The sequence below is a fragment of the Gadus morhua genome, chromosome 3 (genome assembly GCF_902167405.1).
Source record: "Gadus morhua chromosome 3, gadMor3.0, whole genome shotgun sequence".
Classification (NCBI taxonomy): Eukaryota; Metazoa; Chordata; class Actinopteri; order Gadiformes; family Gadidae; genus Gadus; species Gadus morhua.
Window position 1 is genome coordinate 30,778,505 of NC_044050.1, and position 22,876 is coordinate 30,801,380.

The 22,876-nt window shown below is 52.9% G+C and overlaps 1 protein-coding gene across 1 annotated transcript in view; it reads right to left on the bottom strand.

Annotated features, from left to right (window-relative positions):
• The window catches only part of pkd1a (polycystic kidney disease 1a), a 90,056-nt gene that overhangs the window by 19,337 nt on the left and 47,843 nt on the right, over positions 1 to 22,876 (bottom strand). The window contains 20 exon segments of the mRNA XM_030351265.1: positions 138 to 348; positions 443 to 586; positions 1,582 to 1,752; positions 2,836 to 3,031; positions 3,747 to 4,005; positions 9,086 to 9,266; positions 9,945 to 10,281; positions 11,149 to 11,237; positions 13,266 to 13,589; positions 13,779 to 13,923; positions 14,443 to 14,595; positions 16,484 to 16,643; positions 16,798 to 17,050; positions 17,273 to 17,615; positions 18,694 to 18,834; positions 19,195 to 19,347; positions 21,119 to 21,269; positions 21,688 to 22,124; positions 22,265 to 22,564; positions 22,647 to 22,859. Of these exon segments, the coding sequence (XP_030207125.1) occupies positions 138 to 348; positions 443 to 586; positions 1,582 to 1,752; positions 2,836 to 3,031; positions 3,747 to 4,005; positions 9,086 to 9,266; positions 9,945 to 10,281; positions 11,149 to 11,237; positions 13,266 to 13,589; positions 13,779 to 13,923; positions 14,443 to 14,595; positions 16,484 to 16,643; positions 16,798 to 17,050; positions 17,273 to 17,615; positions 18,694 to 18,834; positions 19,195 to 19,347; positions 21,119 to 21,269; positions 21,688 to 22,124; positions 22,265 to 22,564; positions 22,647 to 22,859 (4,361 nt within the window).

A 22,876-nucleotide genomic window follows, 5' to 3' on the forward strand; every position in this document is an offset into this window, starting at 1 on the left:
GGGGCTCCTACCTGGGGGGCCCCACTACAGACACATGGAGCTGGGGCTCCTACCTGGGGGGCCCCACTACAGACACATGGAGCTGGGGCTCCTACCTGGGGGGCCCCACTACAGACACATGGAGCTGGGGCTCCTACCTGTATCGCTGGTCCACCACCGTGCCGTACCACAGCGCGTTGGCCAGCAGGCAGAGCTGCAGCAGCAGAGCGCAGCAGGTCGCCCTCTGCAGGCGGGTGAAGGGGCTGCGGGCCGGCCGCTCCCACAGCGACAGCCACAGGTGGGACTCACACAGCGCCCGCTGCAGCTCGTAGCCCAGCAGGTGGGGAACACGACGCAGACAGGCCTCGTCTGGGGGAGGGGGGAGGGGTCAGTGTCTGAGGTCAGGTGGTCAGGGGTCAGAGGGGTCAGGGGTCAGGGGTCAACATGGTATTCAGCCTCGTACCGGTGGCCTCCACCTCCACCTCCACCCGGCCGTCCGTCTTCTCGTTGTCCACCGAAAGCCACTCCTCCACCAGGAAGTAGTAGCTGCTGCCCGTCTGCATGTCTCTGACCAGTACGTACTGCAGCCGCCAGGCCGGGGACAGACCTGGGGACAGGGGACAGACACACTGTTACTGTGGGGACGGACGTACTGTTACTAGAGGGACAGACCTGAGGACAGGGGATGGACACACTGTTACTATGGGGACAGACAGAGGACCAACGCACTGTTACTATAGGGACAGAGGACAGACGTACTGTTACTATAGGGACAGACGTACTGTTACTATAGGGACAGACGTACTGTTACTATAGGGACAGACAGAAGACAGACGTACTGTTACGATAGGGACAGACGTACTGTTGCTATGGGGACAGAGGACAGACGTCCTGTTACTATATGGACAGAGGACAGACGTCCTGTTACTATAGGGACAGACGTACTGTTACCATAGGGACAGACAGAAGACAGACGTACTGTTATGATAGGGACAGACGTACTGTTGCTATGGGGACAGACAGAGGACAGACGTACTGTTACTATGGGGACAGACAGAGGACAGACGTACTGTTACTATGGGGAAAGACAGATGACAGACGTACTGTTACTATAGGGACAGACGTACTGTTACTATAGGGACAGACGTACTGTTACTATAGGGACAGACGTACTGTTACTATAGGGACAGACGTACTGTTACTATAGGGACAGACGTACTGTTACTATAGGGACAGACGTACTGTTACTATAGGGACAGACAGAGGACAGACGTACTGTTACTATAGGGACAGACCTTGGGAAAGGGGGACAGGGGACACAGGGTGTCCTTTAACTAAGGCCTGAGGACAGACTCACTGTGACTCCAGCATCTGCAGAGGACACGTAGGATGTGATCTGAGCGTGTCTGTCTGTGTATTTATGTGTATTTGTGCGTCAGTGCCTGAGTGTGTCTGTCTGTGTATTTATGTGTATTTGTGCGTCAGTGCCTGAGTGTGTCTGTCTGTGTATTTATGTGTATTTGTGCGTCAGTGCCTGAGCGTGTCTGTCTGTGTATTTATGTGTATTTGTGCGTCTGTGCCTGAGTGCGCGACTGAACCCACCCTTGTTGTCGTGCCAGACTCGTATCTTCCACAGGCTGCCCAGGCTGGTGTCCGTGGCGACGTGGAAGATGTCCAGCGCGTTGCGGGCGAAGGAGCCCTTGCTGTCCAGGTGGCGGTGCCCGCTGCGGCTCTCGCGGCCGTACAGGCCGACACCCACGTGGGCGGTGGTGCCTGGGGGGGGCGGGGTCAGAATCACGCTACAGACGAATCCTGGAACCAGCTCAGCCCAGAAGAGTCTGGCTCCTCTCTCACCCTAAGGAGACTAGACTCTGAGGAGACTAGACCCTAAGGAGACTCTAGACTCTGAGGAGACTAGACTCTGAGGAGACGAGACTCTGAGGAGACTAGACTCTAAGGAGACTAGACCCTAAGGAGACTCTAGACTCTGAGGAGACTAGACTCTGAGGAGACGAGACTCTGAGGAGACTAGACTCTGAGGAGACTAGACCCTAAGGAGACTCTAGACTCTGAGGAGACTAGACTCTGAGGAGACGAGACTCTGAGGAGACTAGACTCTGAGGAGACTAGACCCTAAGGAGACTCTAGACTCTGAGGAGACTAGACTCTGAGGAGACGAGACTCTGAGGAGACTAGACTCTGAGGAGACTAGACCCTAAGGAGACTCTAGACTCTGAGGAGACTAGACTCTGAGGAGACGAGACTCTGAGGAGACTAGACTCTAAGGAGACTAGACCCTAAGGAGACTAGACTCTGAGGAGACTAGACTCTGAGGAGACGAGACTCTGAGGAGACTAGACTCTGAGGAGACTAGACCCTAAGGAGACTCTAGACTCTGAGGAGACTAGACTCTGAGGAGACTAGACCCTAAGGAGACTAGACCCTAAGGAGACTCTAGACTCTGAGGAGACTAGACTCTGAGGAGACTCTGAGGAGACTCTGAGGAGACTAGACTCTGAGGAGACTAGACCCTAAGGAGACTAGACTCTGAGGAGACTCTGAGGAGACTCTGAGGAGACTAGACTCTGAGGAGACTAGACCCTAAGGAGAATAGACTCTGAGGAGACTCTAGACTCTGAGGAGACTAGACTCTGAGGAGACTAGACCCTAAGGAGACTCTAGACTCTGAGGAGACTAGACCCTAAGGAGACTCTAAGGAGACTCTAGACTCTGAGGAGACTAGACTCTGAGGAGACTCTGAGGAGACTAGACTCTGAGGAGACTAGACTCTGAGGAGGCTAGACTCTGACCCCTCCCCCCGGGCCCCTCTCTAGCCCCCCAGCCCCCCCCCTTTACCTGCGCCGCGGCTCCAGCCCGTCTTCACCTGGACCTCATACTTGAAGAGGCCGTCGCGGCCGCAGAGCGGCACCACGGCCGCACGCCGCAGGTCTAGCTGGTCCAGCTTGTGGAGCACGGCCCCCGCCACGCCCAGGCTCAGCAGCCCCAGCACACACACCAGGAGGGCCACCGGGCTGGGGGCCCCGGACCTCTCCTACAGGGGGGGGGCAGAGGTTAACACCAGGAGGGCCACCAGGCTGGGGGGCAGAGGTTAACACCAGGAGGGCCACCAGGCTGGGGGCCCCGGACCTCTCCTACAGGGGGGGGGCAGAGGTTAACACCAGGAGGGCCACCAGGCTGGGGGGCAGAGGTTAACACCAGGAGGGCCACCAGGCTGGGGGCCCCGGACCTCTCCTACAGGGGGGGGGCAGAGGTTAACACCAGGAGGGCCACCAGGCTGGGGGGCAGAGGTTAACACCAGGAGGGCCACCAGGCTGGGGGCCCCGGACCTCTCCTACAGGGGGGGGGCAGAGGTTAACACCAGGAGGGCCACCAGGCTGGGGGCCCCGGACCTCTCCTACAGGGGGGGGGGCAGAGGTTAACACCAGGAGGGCCATCAGGGTGGGGGCCCTGGACCGCTCCTACAGGGGGGGGGCAGAGGTTAACACCAGGAGGGCCATCAGGGTGGGGGCCCCGGACCGCTCCTACAGGGGGGGGGGCAGAGGTTAACACCTGGAGGGCCATCAGGGTGGGGTCCCCTGACCGGGGGCTCCTACAATCTAATTTATATAAAAATAAGTAGAGCAAAATAAATGCTGAGAAATATTGGCTTCAATTCATGAGCAGTTTGAGCACCCCCCCTCCCTCACCCTTTAATCACACAACACACACTCACACCCCCCGCCCCCCCCAAGGGGACCCTGAGGTACCGGCAGGATGAAGCTGATGGCGTTGGCCGGGACGAAGAGGCCGGCTGCGAAGGCGGTGAGGTGGCGCGTGCGGCAGACGGCGCGGCTGGCGTTGGTGGCGGCCAGCGGCACCATGCCGTCGGTACGCCACTGCTTCTCGCTCTCACTGAAGTACTGGCAGAGCGAGGCGAACACGCCCACCTCCAAGAGGACACCCGCCCCCCCCGGGGAGCAGGGCGTCGTCACGTTGATGAAGTAGTCCAGGGTGGTGTCGTAGGTCCTGGGAGGGGACCAATCAGGGCTCAGAACACCAGACAGAGGACCAATCAGGGCTCAGAACACCAGATATCATGGAAGGGTTTACATGTTTAAAGCTGCACTATGTACGCTCCCCTTAGCGCCGCCAAGTGGCTTTGGCTACAGCTACATTACCTCTAGTGGTTGAGTTTAGCTACAGCTACATTACCTTTAGTGGTTGAGTTTAGCTACAGCTACATTACCTCTAGTGGTTGAGTTTAGCTACAGCTACATTACCTCTAGTGGTTGAGTTTAGCTACAGCTACATTACCTCTAGTGGTTGAGTTTAGCTACAGCTATATTACCTCTAGTGGTTGAGTTTAGCTACAGCTATATAACCTCTAGTGGTTGAGTTTAGCTACAGCTATATAACCTCTAGTGGTTGAGTTTAGCTACAGCTATATAACATCTAGTGGTTGAGTTTAGATACAGCTATATAACCTCTATTGGTTGAGTTTAACTACAGCTATATTACATCTAGTGGTTGAGTTTAGCTACAGCTATATAACCTCTAGTGGTTGAGTTTAGCTACAGCTATATTACCTCTAGTGGTTGAGTTTAGCTACAGCTATATAACCTCTAGTGGTTGAGTTTAGCTACAGCTATATAACCTCTAGTGGTTGAGTTTAGCTACAGCTATATTACCTCTAGTGGTTGAGTTTAGCTACAGCTATATTACCTCTATTGGTTGAGTTTAGCTACAGCTATATTACCTCTAGTGGTTGAGTTTAGCTACAGCTACATTACCTCTAGTGGTTAAGTTTAGCTACAGCTATATAACCTCTAGTGGTTGAGTTGAGCTACAGCTATATTACCTCTAGTGGTTGAGTTGAGCTACAGCTACATTACCTCTAGTGGTTGAGTTTAGCTACAGCTACATTACCTCTAGTGGTTGAGTTTAGCTACAGCTATATAACCTCTATTGGTTGAGTTTAGCTACAGCTATATAACCTCTAGTGGTTGAGTTCTTCTTCTTTCGTGTAACATCAGAGGTCCAACTCAGTGTCTTGTAGCCATGCCATGGACGTCAAAGAGGCCGGCTTCCGAGGGTGGTCTGTGTAGGGGGCAGGTGGTCATAATATGCTGGACAGTCTGTTCAGGGGCACCACACTCGCATGCAGCGCTGTCTGCCAGGCCCCACTTCTTCATTGATGATTTGAACCGACCGACCCCAGTACGTAGATGGTTCAGCAGAGTCCATTGCCGGCGTGGAAGATCGTCTCCTGTGGCTCCATCTCCTGGATCCAAGATGTAGTGGTGGATTTGGGTTGGCCCAGCCCTCTCCCACTCCTGTTTCCAAGCTGCCGCCAGCCATCCATCTTTGGACAGGTCCTCAGTGGTGGAACGGAGCAACTCTTGTGCCGCCTTGTTGTAAGGGTGGCGGGACTTGAGTCTGCTCAGAGGAGCTGCTGTCTCTGCGGTGTTATGGAGGATGTGCCAATCATGCTTCCGTGCTTTCCTTGCCAGGGCGAGAGTGGCAGCCTCTCGTCGTAGGCCAGCCGGTGCGATTCCTGCAAGGACTGGCAGCAGGACGATTGGGGTAGGCTTCAGGCATCCAGTGATGATCCGGAGGGCGTTGTTGATAGCCACATCCACCTTTTTTGTGTGTGGACTTCTGCTCCATACTGGGGCACAGTACTCCACTGCTGAAAAGACAAGGGCTTGGGTGGATACCCGTAGTGTCTTGGCAGTGGCTCCCCAGGTTGTGCCAGCGAGGCGACGGATCAGTGCGACCCTTGATATTGTCTTTGCCCGGACATCTTCGAGATGTTGTTTGAAGGTCAGTGTCCGGTCCAGACGAACACCAAGGTATTTAGGGGCTTGCTGGGACTCCAGACGCTTGTGGTCAGTGTATACCTCCAGTTCCCTCTTGGCGTCTCTGTTGCAGAGATGGTATGCTGCTGTAACAGTCTTGCCGGTGCCGAGTTGCAGGCGCCACTTTCGTAGGTAGGCTACTAGGACGTCCATGTCTTGGTTGAGACCGTCTTCCAGTGCCTTCCATGTGGGTCTTCTCAGCATGATTGCGAGATCGTCTGCGTAGCCGTACTTTCTGGATGCTGTGCCTGGTAGATCATAGATGTAAATATTAAACAGCATCGGAGAAAGGACCGAGCCCTGTGGGACACCGTTCCGTAGTCTTCTTAGCCTACTGCGCTGGCCATCGCTGGTCTGTTGGACAAAACTGCGGTTAGACAACGTCTCCATGATGAATCTCACCATATGTCGATCGGTTATTGTCCTCAGCAGCTTCAGGTGAAGTCCGCGGTGCCAGACGGTATCGTACGCGGCGGTCAGGTCCAGGTACACTACCCCAGCTTTCTCATTATCCTGGAAGCTGTCCTCGATGTCTTGAGACAGAAGTGTAACCTGGTCCACTGTGGACCTACCACGACGGAAACCGGCCTGTTCCTGTGGAAGCTGTGGGTCAATCACTGGCTCAATGCGGCAGTGGATCATTCTTTCCAGGATTTTAAATGGAACACAGAGCAGCGATATGGGTCGGTATGCCTTGGGGTCTTCCGCAGGTTTGTTTGGCTTTGGCAGGGCGATTACAGAAGCACGGCGCCAGATCTTGGGCAGCTTGCATCTCTGGTAGCAGGATGAGAAGAATGCACAGAGCCAGCTGGATGTTATTGTGCTCTGGTGCATAACAAACTCTGAGTGGATGTTGTCACGTCCTGGAGCTTTGCCTGGCTTGAGCTTGCTCATGGCCTTACTGAGTTCGTCTGCTGTGAATTCTCCTGAGAGGTTGGAATCCGCACTGGCCACCCTGGAGAGGGAAGTCACCTCCTGTGTTATCAGACGGGCAACATCTTTGTCTGCGTCTTGGAAGCGACCGTTTTTCAGGAGCTCGGACGCGATGGCATCTGCTGTGACTGGGCAGCTTGGGGGCTTTGTGCATCTGCCTGTTAGCCGGTTGATGGTTTGCCACGCCTTCCGACTAGAGTGGGTAAAGTCAATTGACTCAACAACTTCAGTCCATCTGTCTCTGCGTGTGGTGTCCAGTCTCTGAAGCAGTGCTTCTGCAGTCGCATCCACATCTTCCCTGGAGCTAGCCCTCTGGTGGGCGCTTAGGAGGCGGCTGCACTCCTCGTCCCAGCCAGGGATGTAGTTCCTGTTGTAGCCGCGTGGGATGTTTTTTTTTTTGCCGCTCCTAGGAGGACCTTACAGTAGGCTTCATAGGCGGCGTCCACGTTGGCTGCATCAGGTTCAGGCAGACTAGCAATCCTTCTTTCTGTCTCCTGAGCGAATGACTCCCAGTTGGCCTTTCGAAAGTTCCATCTTTTGACCGGTTTCCCTGGTACCGGTTGCACCAGTGATGGGACTTTAATGATTGACGGTCGGTGGTGTGAGCGGGGAAACCTGTCTAGGACGCGTCTCTCCGGTTTCGGGTCATTGCTCCGGCACACAGCGAAGGCCAGGTCCGGGTTGGTAGAGGTGTTCCAGCGTGCAGAGAAGAAGCTTGGCGGCTCCTTGGGGTCGTACAGTAGCAGGGCATCGGTGTTGGAGGCCCATTCACTCAGCGCCACTCCGTTTGATGTTGTGTAGTTGTAACCTCAATCTGTGTGTTGACAGTTGAAGTCACCTGCGTAGATGGCGGGGGCAGTTATGGACGGGAGTGACATAGCAGACAGCTCTGATGGTGGGGGCTTATATACGTTGATGACTGAAGTTTCCTGGATTTTAGTAACCAGCCACTCGATGTTGGAGCCTGGTGGGGATTGGCTAGTGGCTGACCAGGTTAGTTCAGTCCTCACGAAGGTTGCCACTCCGTGCTGCTTGCTGTGAATGGACCCAGCGAGATGGAAACCTGGCATCTTGAGGATGTTATTGTTAGTGCAGTGTGTCTCCTGCAGGAGTACAACCGCTGCCCCATTGGCATCAGCCAGGTGACGTACGATTTCGAGTTTGGCGGTGGTGAGGCCCTCGACGTTGAGTTGGAGCACTGGAAGACCACGGTTTTCGACGGTCAGGATGACCGTGCGTCCTGAGTGGGGCGCTTCTCCGTTCCTTGGCCTGCCAGCTCTTTGTTTGGTTGGCGACATTCGTTTCACAAGTTGGTCTTGCACCATTTCTTGTTACTCACGTGGTTGAGTTGAGCTACAGCTACATTACCTCTAGTGGTTGAGTTTAGCTACAGCTATATTACCTCTAGTGGTTGAGTTTAGCTACAGCTATATTACCTCTAGTGGTTGAGTTTAACTACAGCTATATAACCTCTAGTGGTTGAGTTTAGCTACAGCTATATTACCTCTAGTGGTTGAGTTTAACTACCGCTATATTACCTCTAGTGGTTGAGTTTAACTACAGCTATATTACCTCTAGTGGTTGAGTTTAGCTACAGCTATATAACCTCTAGTGGTTGACTTTAGCTACAGCTATATTACCTCTAGTGGTTGAGTTTAACTACAGCTATATTACCTCTAGTGGTTGAGTTTAGCTACAGCTATATAACCTCTAGTGGTTGAGTTGAGCTACAGCTACATTACCTCTAGTGGTTGAGTTTAACTACAGCTATATAACCTCTAGTGGTTGAGTTGAGCTACAGCTACATTACCTCTAGTGGTTGAGTTTAACTACAGCTATATTACCTCTAGTGGTTGAGTTTAACTACAGCTATATTACCTCTAGTGGTTGAGTTTAACTAAAGCTATATTACCTCTAGTGGTTGAGTTTAGCTACAGCTATATTACCTCTAGTGTTTGAGTTGAGCTACAGCTATATAACCTCTAGTGGTTGAGTTTAGCTACAGCTATATTACCTCTAGTGTTTGAGTTGAGCTACAGCTATATAACCTCTAGTGGTTGAGTTTAGCTACAGCTACATTACCTCTAGTGGTTGAGTTTAGCTACAGCTATATTACCTCTAGTGGTTGAGTTTAGCTACAGCTATATAACCTCTAGTGGTTGAGTTTAGCTACAGCTAACATAGTGCAGGTTCAGTGTGTGCGTCTGGGACCTGTCATTTCCAATGAGCACCTGATCCTGATTAACGCCCTGATGAGGTGAGCCATCCAGAAATAACTAATTACAGAAACCTGTTCACACTGAAAGGGTTCTTACTCCGGGGACAGGAAGACGGTGTACTTCCTGTGGTCGGGCTGGGGCCCCCGGGTCTGGCTCAGGGTGATCCTCTTCCTGTCGGTGCAGTTGAACTCGTTGGGCAGCGGATGGGAGTGGAGGTAGGCCGTGATGAAGGGCTCCTCCTCCTCCTCTTCCTCAGACGCTACGCCCTCTCTGTCATCTGGAGGAAGAGAGCGGTGAGGTCTTAACAGAAATGAAGATACCTTTATATATATATACATATATATATGATGGTTCAGAAATGACCTTCAGAAATAACGATACGTTTATAGGAAGTTCATATCTATACATATAGATATATATAAGTTTATAGTTCAACTAAACGTTTTTGGTTCAACTCTGAAAGGTGACATATTATGAAAACAACACTTTTCCTGGGATTGGGGATGTTGTTTTGGATCTCTGAGGCTGCCACACGCATACAAACTTAGAAATAAGTCTGTGCATGCTTTTGAGCTCATGAGTGAGACATGCATTTTGGAAAGTACCCCAGTACATTTACGAGCGAGTCAGTTTTGGCGCGGACTCTTACGTAGGAAGGAGGTACATTTGAATATTACCAACCACTTCCCCATCCCCCTCCCTTCAGAGCATAAATACGAATCTGTGGACCAACGGACGAGCACTGGGCCGAGATGTTCGTGCATTTCAGAAGCAGGGAGATTCCGCACAGAAGCAGATGTCTAATTTGTCAGTTTGTCGTGTGACTGCCTGGCTCCGCCGCCGAACCGAACCAATGGGGCGGCCTCACTGATAAACAGACCAATGGGGCGGCCCCACTAATACACCGACCAATGGGGCGGCCTCACAACTAAACCGACCAATGGGGCGCTCCTACCGTGCCGGGCGGTGAAGTTGAGCGTGACGAACACGCCCGCCTGCCGGTTGGCGTTCCCCGTGCTGACGCGGACGATGACGGAGTCACAGCGGCTGATGTTGGCGGCGCCGGCGGTAGGGACCCCCGCCCTCCTGGGGGGCTCCGCCCATCCGTCCGCCACCCCCCCTCCTCCCCCGCCCACAGTGCCGTTATTAACGGCAACGGTGATGGCCTGGCTGTCGTCCAGACCCGAGATGGGGATCTGAGTCCCGTTCTGCGTCCGGAACTCCATGGAGGCCACCTCCGTGGAAACGGTGTAGTTAGGGACGTAGTTGAAGGGGAAGGGGTTGGGCTCCACCTAGAGGGGGGGGAGGTGTAGTTAGGGACGTAGTTGAAGGGGAAGGGGTTGGACTCCACATAGAGGGGGGTGCTCGGGTCACATGGGTCCATGGGGTATATATATGTAGCATATGCTGCACGTGAACCTCCTAAGATGGCACAATTAGATTGGTTCGCTATCTCGGGATATTGGGCAATATCCCATGATTGAGATCTCAAACTCGGGATACTGTTTTCATCTCAAAATGTCCCGCTTTGTTTCCTAATAAAATTAAATAAATCCTGGAAAAATATTGTTATGTTGTATATTTTCACGTGTAGTGTATGCTAAAACAATTATTCACCTAAGTCTCCGTGAATAGTGGGGAATAGCCACCTCAACCTTCAGTCTCGGGGGCTATTCCCCACTATTCACTTTGCCATCGGCGAATAATTGTTAAATACATATATATATATATATATATATATATATATATATATATATATATATATATATACATATCTATTACATAGATATGTATATATGTGTGTCATGGGATCGAAAAATGCTCTAAATGTAAATGATGTCACAGCTTGGCGTGTATAAAAACCCTAAATAATGCATAGCTATGAGAAGGGGAGGAGCTAGGGCCAGGGTTAGGTATGAGGAGGGGAGGGGCTAGGGTTAGGGGTAGGGTTAGGTATGAGGAGGGGAGGGGCTAGGGTTAGGGTAAGCTTTGAGGAGGGGAGGGGCTAGGGTTAGGGTTCATACGCAGCAGAGCGGAGCCATGGAGCCCGACCCCTTCAACCCCCCCCCCCCCCCCCCTCCGGGAGCTCCAGTAAGGGTGTGTGTTTGTGTTTGTGTTTGTGTGTGTCTGTGTGTGCCTGTGTGCCTGTGTGCATGTACCTGAAACAGCAGCTGCATGACGCTGTTCCCTGCAGCAGCTCTGCCCAGACTGCTGTTAAACGCTCGGGGAATGGAGAAGCGGCGGCACTCTGCAACAACAACACAACCACATCAACAACAACACAACCACATCGACAACATCACAACGACGACATCAACAACACCACAACGACATCAAGATCAACAACAACACAACCACAACCACATCAACATAACAACGACAACACAACAACAACATAACGACAACAAGATCAACAACAACACAACGACAACAACAACAACACAACCACATCCAAAACAACACAATCACATCCTTAACACAACCACATCCTTAACAACCACATCCACAACAACACAACAACATCCACAACAACACAACCACATCAACCACAACACAACCACATCAACAACAAAACAACCACATCGACAACAACACAACCACATCAACAACAACACAACAACATCAACAACAACACAGCCACAACATCAACAACACCACAACGACATCAACAACATCACAACGACGACATCAACAACACCACAACGACATCAAGATCAACAACAACACAACCACAACCACATCAACGACAACAGAACAACAACAAGATCAACAACACCACGACATCAACAACAACACAACGACATCAAAAACCACACAACCACAACATCAAGTACACCACAACGACAAAACAACGACAACATCACAACTACGACATCAACAACAACATAACGACAACAAGTTCAACAACAACACAACGACAACAACAACACAACCACAACAAGATCAACAACAACAACAACATCAACAAAACAACCACAATAACATCACAAACACAATGACAACAAGATCAACATCAACACAACAACATCCACAACAACACAACTACAACAACGTCAACAACAGCAAAACAACATCAACCACAGCACAATGACATCAACAACAACCACAACACAACGACATCATCAACAATACAACGACAACAACAACAACACAACCACAACAAGATCAACAACAACAAAACAACAACAACTCAACTACAACAACCTTAACAACAACACAATGACAACATGAACAACACAACGACAACAACAACATCAACAATACAATGACATCAACAACAACCCAATGACAACAAGTTCAACAACAACACAACTAAAACAACATCAATAACAAAACAACAACAACATCAACAACAACCCCACAACAAAAAGCATAAACAACAACACAACCACTACAACATCACAATAACAACAACCTCAACAGCAACTCAACTACAACAACATAAACAAGAACACAATGACAATGACATGAACAACCACAACAACAACAACAAGTTCAACAACAACACAACCACAACAACATCAGCAACAACATCAACATCAACAACACAACGACAACAACAGAACCACAACAACAACACAACCACAACAAGATCAACAACAACACAACTACAACAACATCAACAACAACAACACAGAATAAACACAATTACAATATTCTAGGATGGATACATGGACACACACACATACAACTACATGCAGACACGCACACAAACACACACAGACAAGCACACAGACACACGCACGCACCCACACTCATATAGAAACACAGACACACTCACACACACAAACACAGTCAGACACACACTCACAGGCATACAGCGCCACACACACGCACACAAATACACACACACACACACACACACGTACACACTCTTACGCTCTCACGCACACGCTCACAGACACACACGCACACACTCACACACACACTCACACACTGATACGCTCACGTACTGATACGCTCACACACACACTGATACGCTCACACACACACTCACACACTGATACGCTCACACACTCACACACACACTGATACGCTCACACACTGATACGCTCACACACACACTCACACACTGATACGCTCACACACTGATACGCTCACACACTCACACACACACTGATACGCTCACACACTGATACGCTCACACACACACTCACACACTGATACGCTCACACACACACTCACACACTGATACGCTCACACACTGATACGCTCACACACTCACACACACACTGATACGCTCACACACCCACACCCGCAGCCGCCCGGCGCCCACCTGGGCTGTCGTTGTCATGGTAACACAGCAGGCTCTGGGGGTCGGTGAGTTTGCCCGTGGCGGCGATCTCGGCCCCTCTGAGGACCAGCGGCTCCTCGTTCAGCACGCGGCCGTGCATCAGGATGAGCAGCAGCACCGCCGAGAGCCCGTAGGCCCGCGCCGCCACGCCCAGGGGCCCCGCCTCCGAGGTCCCGCCCGCCTCCGAGGCCCCGCCCGCCTCCGAGGAGGACCCCTCCGGGGGCGGGGCCAAGGGGGAGGACACCGGGGAGGAGAGAGGGGGGTCCGGCTGCTGGGAGGACTGGCTGACCTGGTGGATGAGGTCACCTGTGGGGGAGGGGGGGAGGTCAGCGCTCTGTCTGTGGAGGCTAACGAGGCTAACGATGCTAACGAAGCTAACGAGGCTAACAAGGCTAACGAGGCTAACAAGGCTAACGATGCTAACAAGGATAATGAGGCTAACAAGTGTGTGTGTGTGTGTGTGTGTGTGTGCGTGTGTGTGTGCGCGCTCCCAACCCATGATGTTGAGGATGTTGTCTGCTATCTCGGTGGGCGTGACCGTCCCTTGCCGCGTGTCGCTCTGCAGGATCTCCAGCATCGACTCCAGCTTGTTCAGCGTGGAGTTCTGACACTCCTCACAGACGAAGTCCCGGCTCACCGCCTGGACACACACACACGCACGCACACGCACCCACACACAGACACAAAGACGCACGGACACGCACGCACACACACGCGCACCCACACACACGCAAACACACACACACACACACGCACACACAAACGCACGGACACGCACGCACACACTCACACAAACACACATACGCACATACACACACACAAATGCACGGACACGCACGCACACACACGCGCACACACACACACACACACACGCACAACCACACACATACACAAACAGAAACACACTTACACACACACACAAACATGAAAAAACACACCCACACACACACCCAAACACAAAAACACACCCACACACAGACACACGCACACACAGACACACGCACGTGCACACACAAACACACAGGAATGTCTAAATAAAGAACATAGTCTTGCGAACATCGGGACCTCCACACATGCTGTTACATACCAACCTTCTAACTTACACCAAAGGACTGTGTATGTTTATGTATCTGGGCCTCCATCCCCCCCCCCCCCTCACCGTGCACTGGGCCAGCGTGGCCGATGTCTGCTGGATGTCGCTGACCGTGCTGAGGTCCAGGGCCGTCAGGGCGCGGGTGATGTTGCTGCGGACGCTGGCGCGGTACGAGCGCTCGGAGAGGGACACCAGCGCCCGGCCCCGGGTGTGTTCGTACTGCGGGACACGAGAGAGCCCCTTTAGGTCCTCAGACACACTAACTCTAACCCTAACCACCCCTCACTCACCTTAACTAACCCTAACTAACCCTTACTAACCCTAATCGACCCTAACCAACCCTAACTAACCCTAACCCTAACTAACCCTAGCCTTAACTGACCCTTACTCACCCTAACATACCCTTAGTAACCCTTACTAACCCTAATCGACCCTAACTGACCCTAACTAACCATAACAAACCCTAACCCTAACTAACCCTAACTCACCCTAACTAACCCTAACTCTAACTAACCAGGTGAATAATAACGCTATAACCTGGTTAATAATGACACTATAACCTGGTTAATAATAACACTAACCTGGTTAATAATAACATTACAACTATTTGAGTAAGTGAGTGAGCAGTGTGACGGTTCCCTGTATGTTGTGTCTTCCATTTGTTTCTAGGACTGGGGAGCAGAGACCTACTTAATTGGTCATTAGGAGTGATTGGCGTGCACCTGGGCCCGGGTGCCAACGCCCTATAAGAGTCTGCTTCCCCAGTCCTTCCCTCTCTGTTCTTTTCAGCTCCATAGCCATGCACACCTTTCAACACTTATGTTGAAACAACACACACACATATAATCCACTCATGCATACACACTCCACACTACGGACTTACTGACTTCCACATCCCATACTTTTATTATAATTTGAGCACTTGGATTGGTTTGGTTTGATTAAATACTTATTTTGATTGGAAAACTGTTGTCTCACGTCTTTTTGTTGTGTAGCCTGGCGCCCCTAGGCCAGGTGCGTAACAGCAGTGAGTGAGTGAGTGAGGAGCAGTGAGTGAGTGAGTGATTGAGTGAGTGAGTGATTGAGGAGCAGTGAGTGAATGAGTGAGTGAGGGAGCAGTGAGTGAGTGAGTGAGTAAGGAGCAGTAAGTTAGGAGCAGTGAGTGAGTAAGGGAGTGAGTGAGGGAAGGAGCAGTGAGTGAGGGAGCAGTGAGTGAGGAAGCAGTGAGAGAGGGAGGAGCAGTGAGTGAGTGAGGGAGCAGTGAGTGAGGGAGCAGTGAGTGAGGGAGCAGTGAGAGAGGGAGGAGCAGTGAGTGAGTGAGGGAGCAGTGAGTGAGGGAGCAGTGAGTGAGGGAGCAGTGAGTGAGTGAGGGAGCAGTGAGTGAGTGAGGGAGCAGTGAGTGAGTGAGGGAGCATTGAGTGAGGGAGCAGTGAGTGAGTGAGGGAGCAGTGAGTGAGGAGCAGTGAGTGAGTGAGGGAGCAGTGAGTGAGTGAGTGAGGGAGCAGTGAGTGAGTGAGGGAGCAGTGAGTGAGTGAGGGAGCAGTGAGTGAGGGAGCAGTGAGTGAGTGAGGGAGCAGTGAGTGAGGGAGTGAGGAGCAGTGAGTGAGTGAGGGAGCAGTGAGTGAGGGAGCACTGAGTGAGTGAGTGAGGAGCAGTGAGTGAGTGAGGAGCAGTGAGTGAGTGAGTGAGGAGCAGTGAGTGAGGGAGTGAGGAGCAGTGAGGAGCAGTGAGTGAGGGAGTGAGGAGCAGTGAGTGAGTGAGGAGCAGTGAGTGAGGAGCAGTGAGTGAGTGAGCAGTGAGTGAGTGAGTGAGGAGCAGTGAGTGAGTGAGTGAGGAGCAGTGAGTGAGGGAGTGAGGAGCAGTGAGGAGCAGTGAGTGAGTGAGCAGTGAGTGAGTGAGGAGCAGTGAGTGAGTGAGGAGCAGTGAGTGAGGGAGTGAGGAGCAGTGAGTGAGTGAGTGAGGAGCAGTGAGTGAGTGAGTGAGGAGCAGTGAGTGAGTGAGGAGCAGTGAGTGAGGAGCAGTGAGTGAGTGAGGAGCAGTGAGTGAGTGAGTGAGGAGCAGTGAGTGAGTGAGTGAGGAGCATTGAGTGAGGGAGTGAGCCTCCTACCTCGTTGAGTGCGGTGATGAGGGCCAGGCTCATCTCCCTCACCCTCTGAGAGTCTCCCTGCTTCAGCAGCTCCATCAGTCTGCTGCCCGTCAGCTCAGCCAGCCAATGGGGGAGGCTGCTGTAGCCAGGGGGCGGGTCCGGCAGCAACACCTCCATGGACCTGGAAGAGAACACACACACACACACACACACACACACACACACACACACACACACACACACACACACACACACACACACACACACACACAGGTCTCCATCATCACATTGTAACCCGCTCGCCTGCCCGCAGCGCCACACCTTGTTGAGCTCACCTGTTGAGCGCGGTGATGGCCGCCCCCTGGTGGTCCTCCACCGTCACCGACACGGCCAGCCGGTGGCGGGCGGCGGCGAAGCCCGGGGGCAGGTAGGCGGCGTGCTCGGGGCTGGTCCCGCGGTACACCACGAAGTCCTCGCACACTTCCTCCCGGCACCGCGTCACCAGCAGGGAGTACAGGAGGGGGGTCCCCGAGGGGGTCCCCGAGGGGGTCCCCGAGGGGGTCTCCGAGGGGCCGGCGTCGCTGTAGCCTGGGGGGAGGGGAGAGGGGAGGGTGTGTGTGGTGGGTGAGGGGGAGGTGGGGAGGGGGGGATGGGATGGTGTGTGTGCGGTGGGAGAGGTGGGGGGGAGAGGGGTAGGGGGAAGTGGGGGAGGGGGAGGGGGAGGTGGGGGGGGGGGCACTCAGTAGAGCACTCGGTGAAGAACAGAGCACTCAGTTGACAGCGGTTAATAAGAGAGTGCTGGGTTCTCACCTGAGCAGTTGAAGTGAACCTGGTCCACCAGAGTCCGGATCCGCCAGACCTCAGCTCCGGGGTCCCCGGGGGTCCGCTGGGCTCCTCCCCGCGCCCCGGCTCCGCCCCCCAGCACCCTCAGCTGGCACCGCCCCCCCGAGGGGGGCATGTTGGGCCACAGCGTGATGGAGGCGGCCCCCTCCCCGTCCAGGTTGCCGTCGGTGACATGCAGCGTGAAGATGTAGGCGTGGCCGTGACGCAGCACGCCCCGTTTCAGGACCAGGTTCAGACCCTCCCTCCCCGTGGTGGTGGAGGAGGAGTCCAGCACCAGGCTCTGGTTACCATGACGACTGGCCGTCCAGCGCTGGGGGGGAGGGGGGGGGAGAGAGAGAGAGAGAGACAGAGAGACATTAACACAGAGAGAGAGAGAGAGAGAGAGAGAGAGAGAGAGAGAGAGAGAGACAGAGAGACATTAACACACAGAGAGAGAGAGAGAGAGAGAGAGAGAGAGAGAGAGAGAGAGAGAGAGAGAGAGAGAGAGAGAGACATTGACATACACACACAGAGAGAGAGAGAGAGAGAGAGAGAGAGAGAGAGAGAGAGAGAGAGAGAGAGAGAGAGAGAGAGAGAGAGAGAGAGAGAGACATTGACATACACACAGAGAGAGAGAGAGAGAGAGAGAGAGAGAGAGAGAGAGAGAGAGAGAGAGAGAGAGAGAGAGAGAGAGAGAGGAGAGGGAGAGGGAGAGGGAGAGGGAGAGAGAGAGAGAGAGAGAGAGAGAGAGAGAGAGAGAGAGAGAGAGAGAGAGAGAGAGAGGGACAGAGAGAGAGAGAGAGAGAGAGAGAGACAGACAGAGGGACAGAGAGAGCGAGAGCGAGTCAACCACAGACCCCACCCGCCACCGAACCGGACCCAGACATGAGTAGAGGTGTCTTGCTTCGCCCTGAAGGGGCTTATTTTCGATAATGACAGTCATTCTATACGTTCTATACATTATCACGCTTATTACACGGCTACTAGCCAAAACTAACAAATAACTTCACGTGGTGTGTCTTCTTACAATTACCATTCGTAGTGTTGATCAGCAGAGAAATAGTCGGCCGAAGACGTTGACGTCGCTTAGCAACTGAACACGCTGGGGTCGACAAGTTACCGGACTACTTGAGGAGGTATACCAAAGAGGTGAATCAGAGGCAAAAAATCCACTTTTCTTTACAGCGGTTAGAATGCTTAGTAACGGCAAATTAATCGAAAAATAATTCAGCGCCGGAAGTCGGGAAGGTCCATGTAAGGGAACGGAGCCTTCCACAGCATTGAGAAGAGCAGGGTTATAATATATATATATGTGTGTGTGTGTGTGTGTGTGTGTGTGTGTGTGTGTGTGTGTGTGTGTGTGTGTGTGTGTGTGTGTGTGTGTGTGTGTGTGTGTGTGTGTGTGTTACCCAGCTGGTCGGGCCCTGGCAGTTGGAGCAGGTTCCCTTCAGGGAGACGTGGGAGTTGTGGCTGACCTCGTACACCGACTGGGCCTTACAGGAGACACACTCCAGGTACACCATGGGGATGTGGCCGCTCTGCACACGCACCTACACACACACACACACACACACACACACACACACACACACACACACACACACACACACACACACACACACACACACACACACACACACACACGCACACACGCACACACACACACACACACACAGACGCACACACACACACACACACACACACACACACACACACACACACGCACACACACAATGTTACCCCCCCTCCCGGCTGCGGCTGCAGCAGGTGTGGCCCCCCCCCCCCCCGGCTGCAGCAGGTGTAGCCCCCCCCCCCCCCCCCCGGCTGCAGCAGGTGTGGCCCCCCCCCCCCGGCTGCAGCAGGTGTAGCCCCCCCCCCCCCACAGTGTAGCTGTGTTGTGTGTCTCTCACGGTCTGCGTGGAGGACTGCGGCTCCATCCCCTCCTTGGAGACCGTCAGGCTGAAGGTGTACTCCACCTCCGCCTCCAGCTCCGAGCCTGAGATGCCCAACACCGGACCCCTGGGGCCCAGACCGAAGGTCAGACTGGAGCAGTGGGCCGCGCCCTGAGGGGGGGGGGGGGGGGTCAGACTGGAGTTAGGACTCCACCTTGAAAAGACTTTGCTATTGTGTGGTCTTCCTCCTCTTCCTAACTGCTCATGCCAGTTTGTCTCTTCATTGACACTTTGATTAATTTAAAGTGAATACCAGAATCTCTTCTACGCGCTTGGCGTCCAGCTGTATTTTTTGTAGTTTACCACAAATTTATCAACACAGAAATGTACATCGGTGTGTGTTTGGTGATTGCATGCATGCGTGTGTGTGCCCATGTGTGCGTGCGTGTGTGTGTGTGCACATGCATGCATGCGCTTCTGCGTGTTTGCACATTCATGCATCTGCGTGAGTGTGTGTGTCTGTGTGTGCGTGTGCACATGCATTGTGTGTATTTAATCAGGCAGGGTGGGGCTCCCAGCACCAGCGTTACCTAACCCTAACCCTAACCAGAGAACACCTAACCCTAACCAGAGTACACCTAACCCTAACCAGAGTACACCTAACCCTAACCAGAGAACACCTAACCCTAACCAGAGAACACCTAACCCTAACCAGAGAACACCTAACCCTAACCAGAGAACACCTAACCCTAACCAGAGAACACCTAACCCTAACCAGAGTACACCTAACCCTAACCAGAGAACACCTAACCCTAACCAGAGTACACCTAACCCTAACCAGAGAACACCTAACCCTAACCAGAGAACACCTAACCAGAGTACACCTAACCCTAACCAGAGAACACCTAACCCTAACCAGAGAACACCTAACCCTAACCCTAACCAGAGTACACCTAACCCTAACCAGAGTTCACCTAACCCTAACCAGAGTACACCTAACCCTAACCAGAGTACACCTAACCCTAACCAGAGTACACCTAACCCTAACCAGAGAACACCTAACCCTAACCAGAAAACACCTAACCCTAACACTAACCAGAGAACACCTAACCCTAACCAGAGAACACCTAACCCTAACCCTAGCCCCGTATAGGGTTAGGGTTAGGTTAGTGTTAACTAACCCTAACCCTAACGCTGTTAGGGTTAGGGTTAGTAACCCTAGCCCCGTATAGGGTTTCTGTCGCGCTGCAGAGTCGACTCCAGTGATCGCCAGCATCACAGACGGACACAGTGACAGGGTAGGAGAACACACCATGTGGTAGGAACCTTTAGAGCATTAAACACAGAGAAGGGATGAGGAGTGGATGAGGGAGAGAGTACAGCTCCAGGGAGGACTCCAGTAGGACAGAGAATAAAGGTCTTCACCTTCTTTGAAACCATAAGTCTGCGTTTACTATCAAAATAATGATTTCTTCATGTGGAAAAAGTAATAGTTGCCTGTGGCAGAAAGAGAAACCCAGTAACAGCTGCAATATGGTAGAAGCAGTCAGGAACAGAGCCAAACTTGGAGAGAGAAATCCACTCAATAGTTAAAGAAAGAGAAAAACAGACTGAGAAGGAGAGCTGGAGCCTGCCCAGATGAGGCTTCATTCAGAGCGAAGATCCCACAAACAACATTCCAACCCAGCCGCTCTGAACACAGAGAGTCTGAACTATAGTAACCCTGTTCAGTGAACCCTGTTCAGTGAGCCCTGTTCAGTGAGCAGTGAACCCTGGTTAGGGTTAGATTAGGGTTGGGGTGTGGTTAGGGTTAGGTTACCTTGGAGGTTAGGGTTAGATTAGGGTTGGGGTGAGGTTACCTTGGAGGTGTTCTGACAGGCCCAGTGGTTAGGGTTAGGTTACCTTGGAGGTTAGGGTTAGGTTAGGGTTGGGGTGAGGTTACCTTGGAGGTGTTCTGACAGGCCCAGTGGTAGTGCAGCAGAGCTTGGCGTTCTGGCTCCATGTTGGGGTCGTAGGATTGCTCTGCGCTCAGCTGCAGGTCCTGAGTTCTGGACCAGACACGGTAGGTTCCTCCCTCAATGATGGGAACCAGACTGGTGAGGGTGGAAAGATCAACACATGAATAGACAGCCTCTCAGGGAGAGCACTGCGTGTTATCACGCTTCTATGCAACCGGAAAAAAATAAAGCCATGGATTCATTGAGATATCAATACCATCCACATGTCTCAAAGAAGTGACCTGTTATATTCACCCTGAGACCAGGTGAGCCTACACTCTGAGACCAGGTGAGCCTACACTCTGAGACCAGGTGAGCCTACACTCTGAGACCAGGTGAGCCTACACCCTGAGACCAGGTGTGCCTACACCCTGAGACCAGGTGAGGTCAACACTCTGAGACCAGGTGAGCCTACACCCTGAGACCAGGTGAGGTCAACACTCTGAGACCAGGTGAGCCTACACTCTGAGACCAGGTGAGCCTAACATCCGGACCCTCCTCTATCGTCTCTCACCTGGCCGCCATGACGCTGAGCTGCAGACAGGCCGCCTTCCTGAGCGGGATCCCCTCGTAGGACAGGGAGAACACCAGGCTGTAGTTCCCCGCCCCCAGCACCATCTTGGGTATGGACAGCTGCAGCCGGCGGACGTCCACCTCCGCCGGGAGGGGGGCGACGGAGACGGGGTGCTTTGAGACCGTCCTCTGATAGGGGGGTGCGTGGGGGTCCTGGTACTCACAGCGGGGGGTGGAGAGGACCTGCCAGAGGTACTGGGCTCCGTAGCGGACACAGCCCTTCAGGTCCACGCTGGCCTCCACCAGCGTGGGCTGGGCCACCCAGATGGCGAGTCGGGGGGCTTGGACCACCTGCACTTCCGGCTCCTCGCACCCTAACACCCTGATGTTCACCTGGACCTTGGCCACGCCCCAGCTCACCAGGTTACTGCAGTTCACCTGGAGAGAGAGCATGGAGCTGAATATAATATATTATATAAATATATATATATATGAAATATACAATGCTCCAGACCAAATAAACGAGAGACTTAGAAATCAAATTGGATTTGTGTACGGCTGAGATATAGGAAACCTACGGTGACTAGGAACTGTCCACGCTGGCCGTACTCATGACCCACGGTGGTGGAGTTGGTGAGAAGGTGGCCGGTTCCATCTCCAAAGTCCCATGAGCACTGCAGCGTCGTGGCCCTGGGAGCTACGGACGCCACCAGGGCCACCGTCTTGTTGATGAAGGTGTCGAGGGGGAACGCAGCCAGCGCCACCTCTCGGAGGAGGTTCTGGACCAGGATCTGCTTGGTGATGTTGAGGCGGTGCAGGGTGTTGAAGGCGCTGAGGTAGATGGTGAGAGAGCCGGCCTCTTCGGGGGTATAGGTGACCTGGGGGGCAGCGACACCATGAGCCATCAGAACAAGTTCCTACACATCCCGTAGATATCCTCAGTATAAAAGAGCATCAGACCTCCTGGCTCATGTGAGCCGCCTGATGACCTCCACCACGGAGGTGGTGGAGGTCAAAGGTCCACAGGTAGTGCACCGGTCTGCCCTTCACGATGCTGGCCACATAGGTCCTCTTCACCCCCACAGGGATGGCGGCGTCACAGCAGTCTAGGATGCTCAGCCCCTGGACCGGTTCCATCACCTGGATCTGGAGGTTGTGTCTCTTAGAGCTCACCTGGAGTAAAGAAAAGT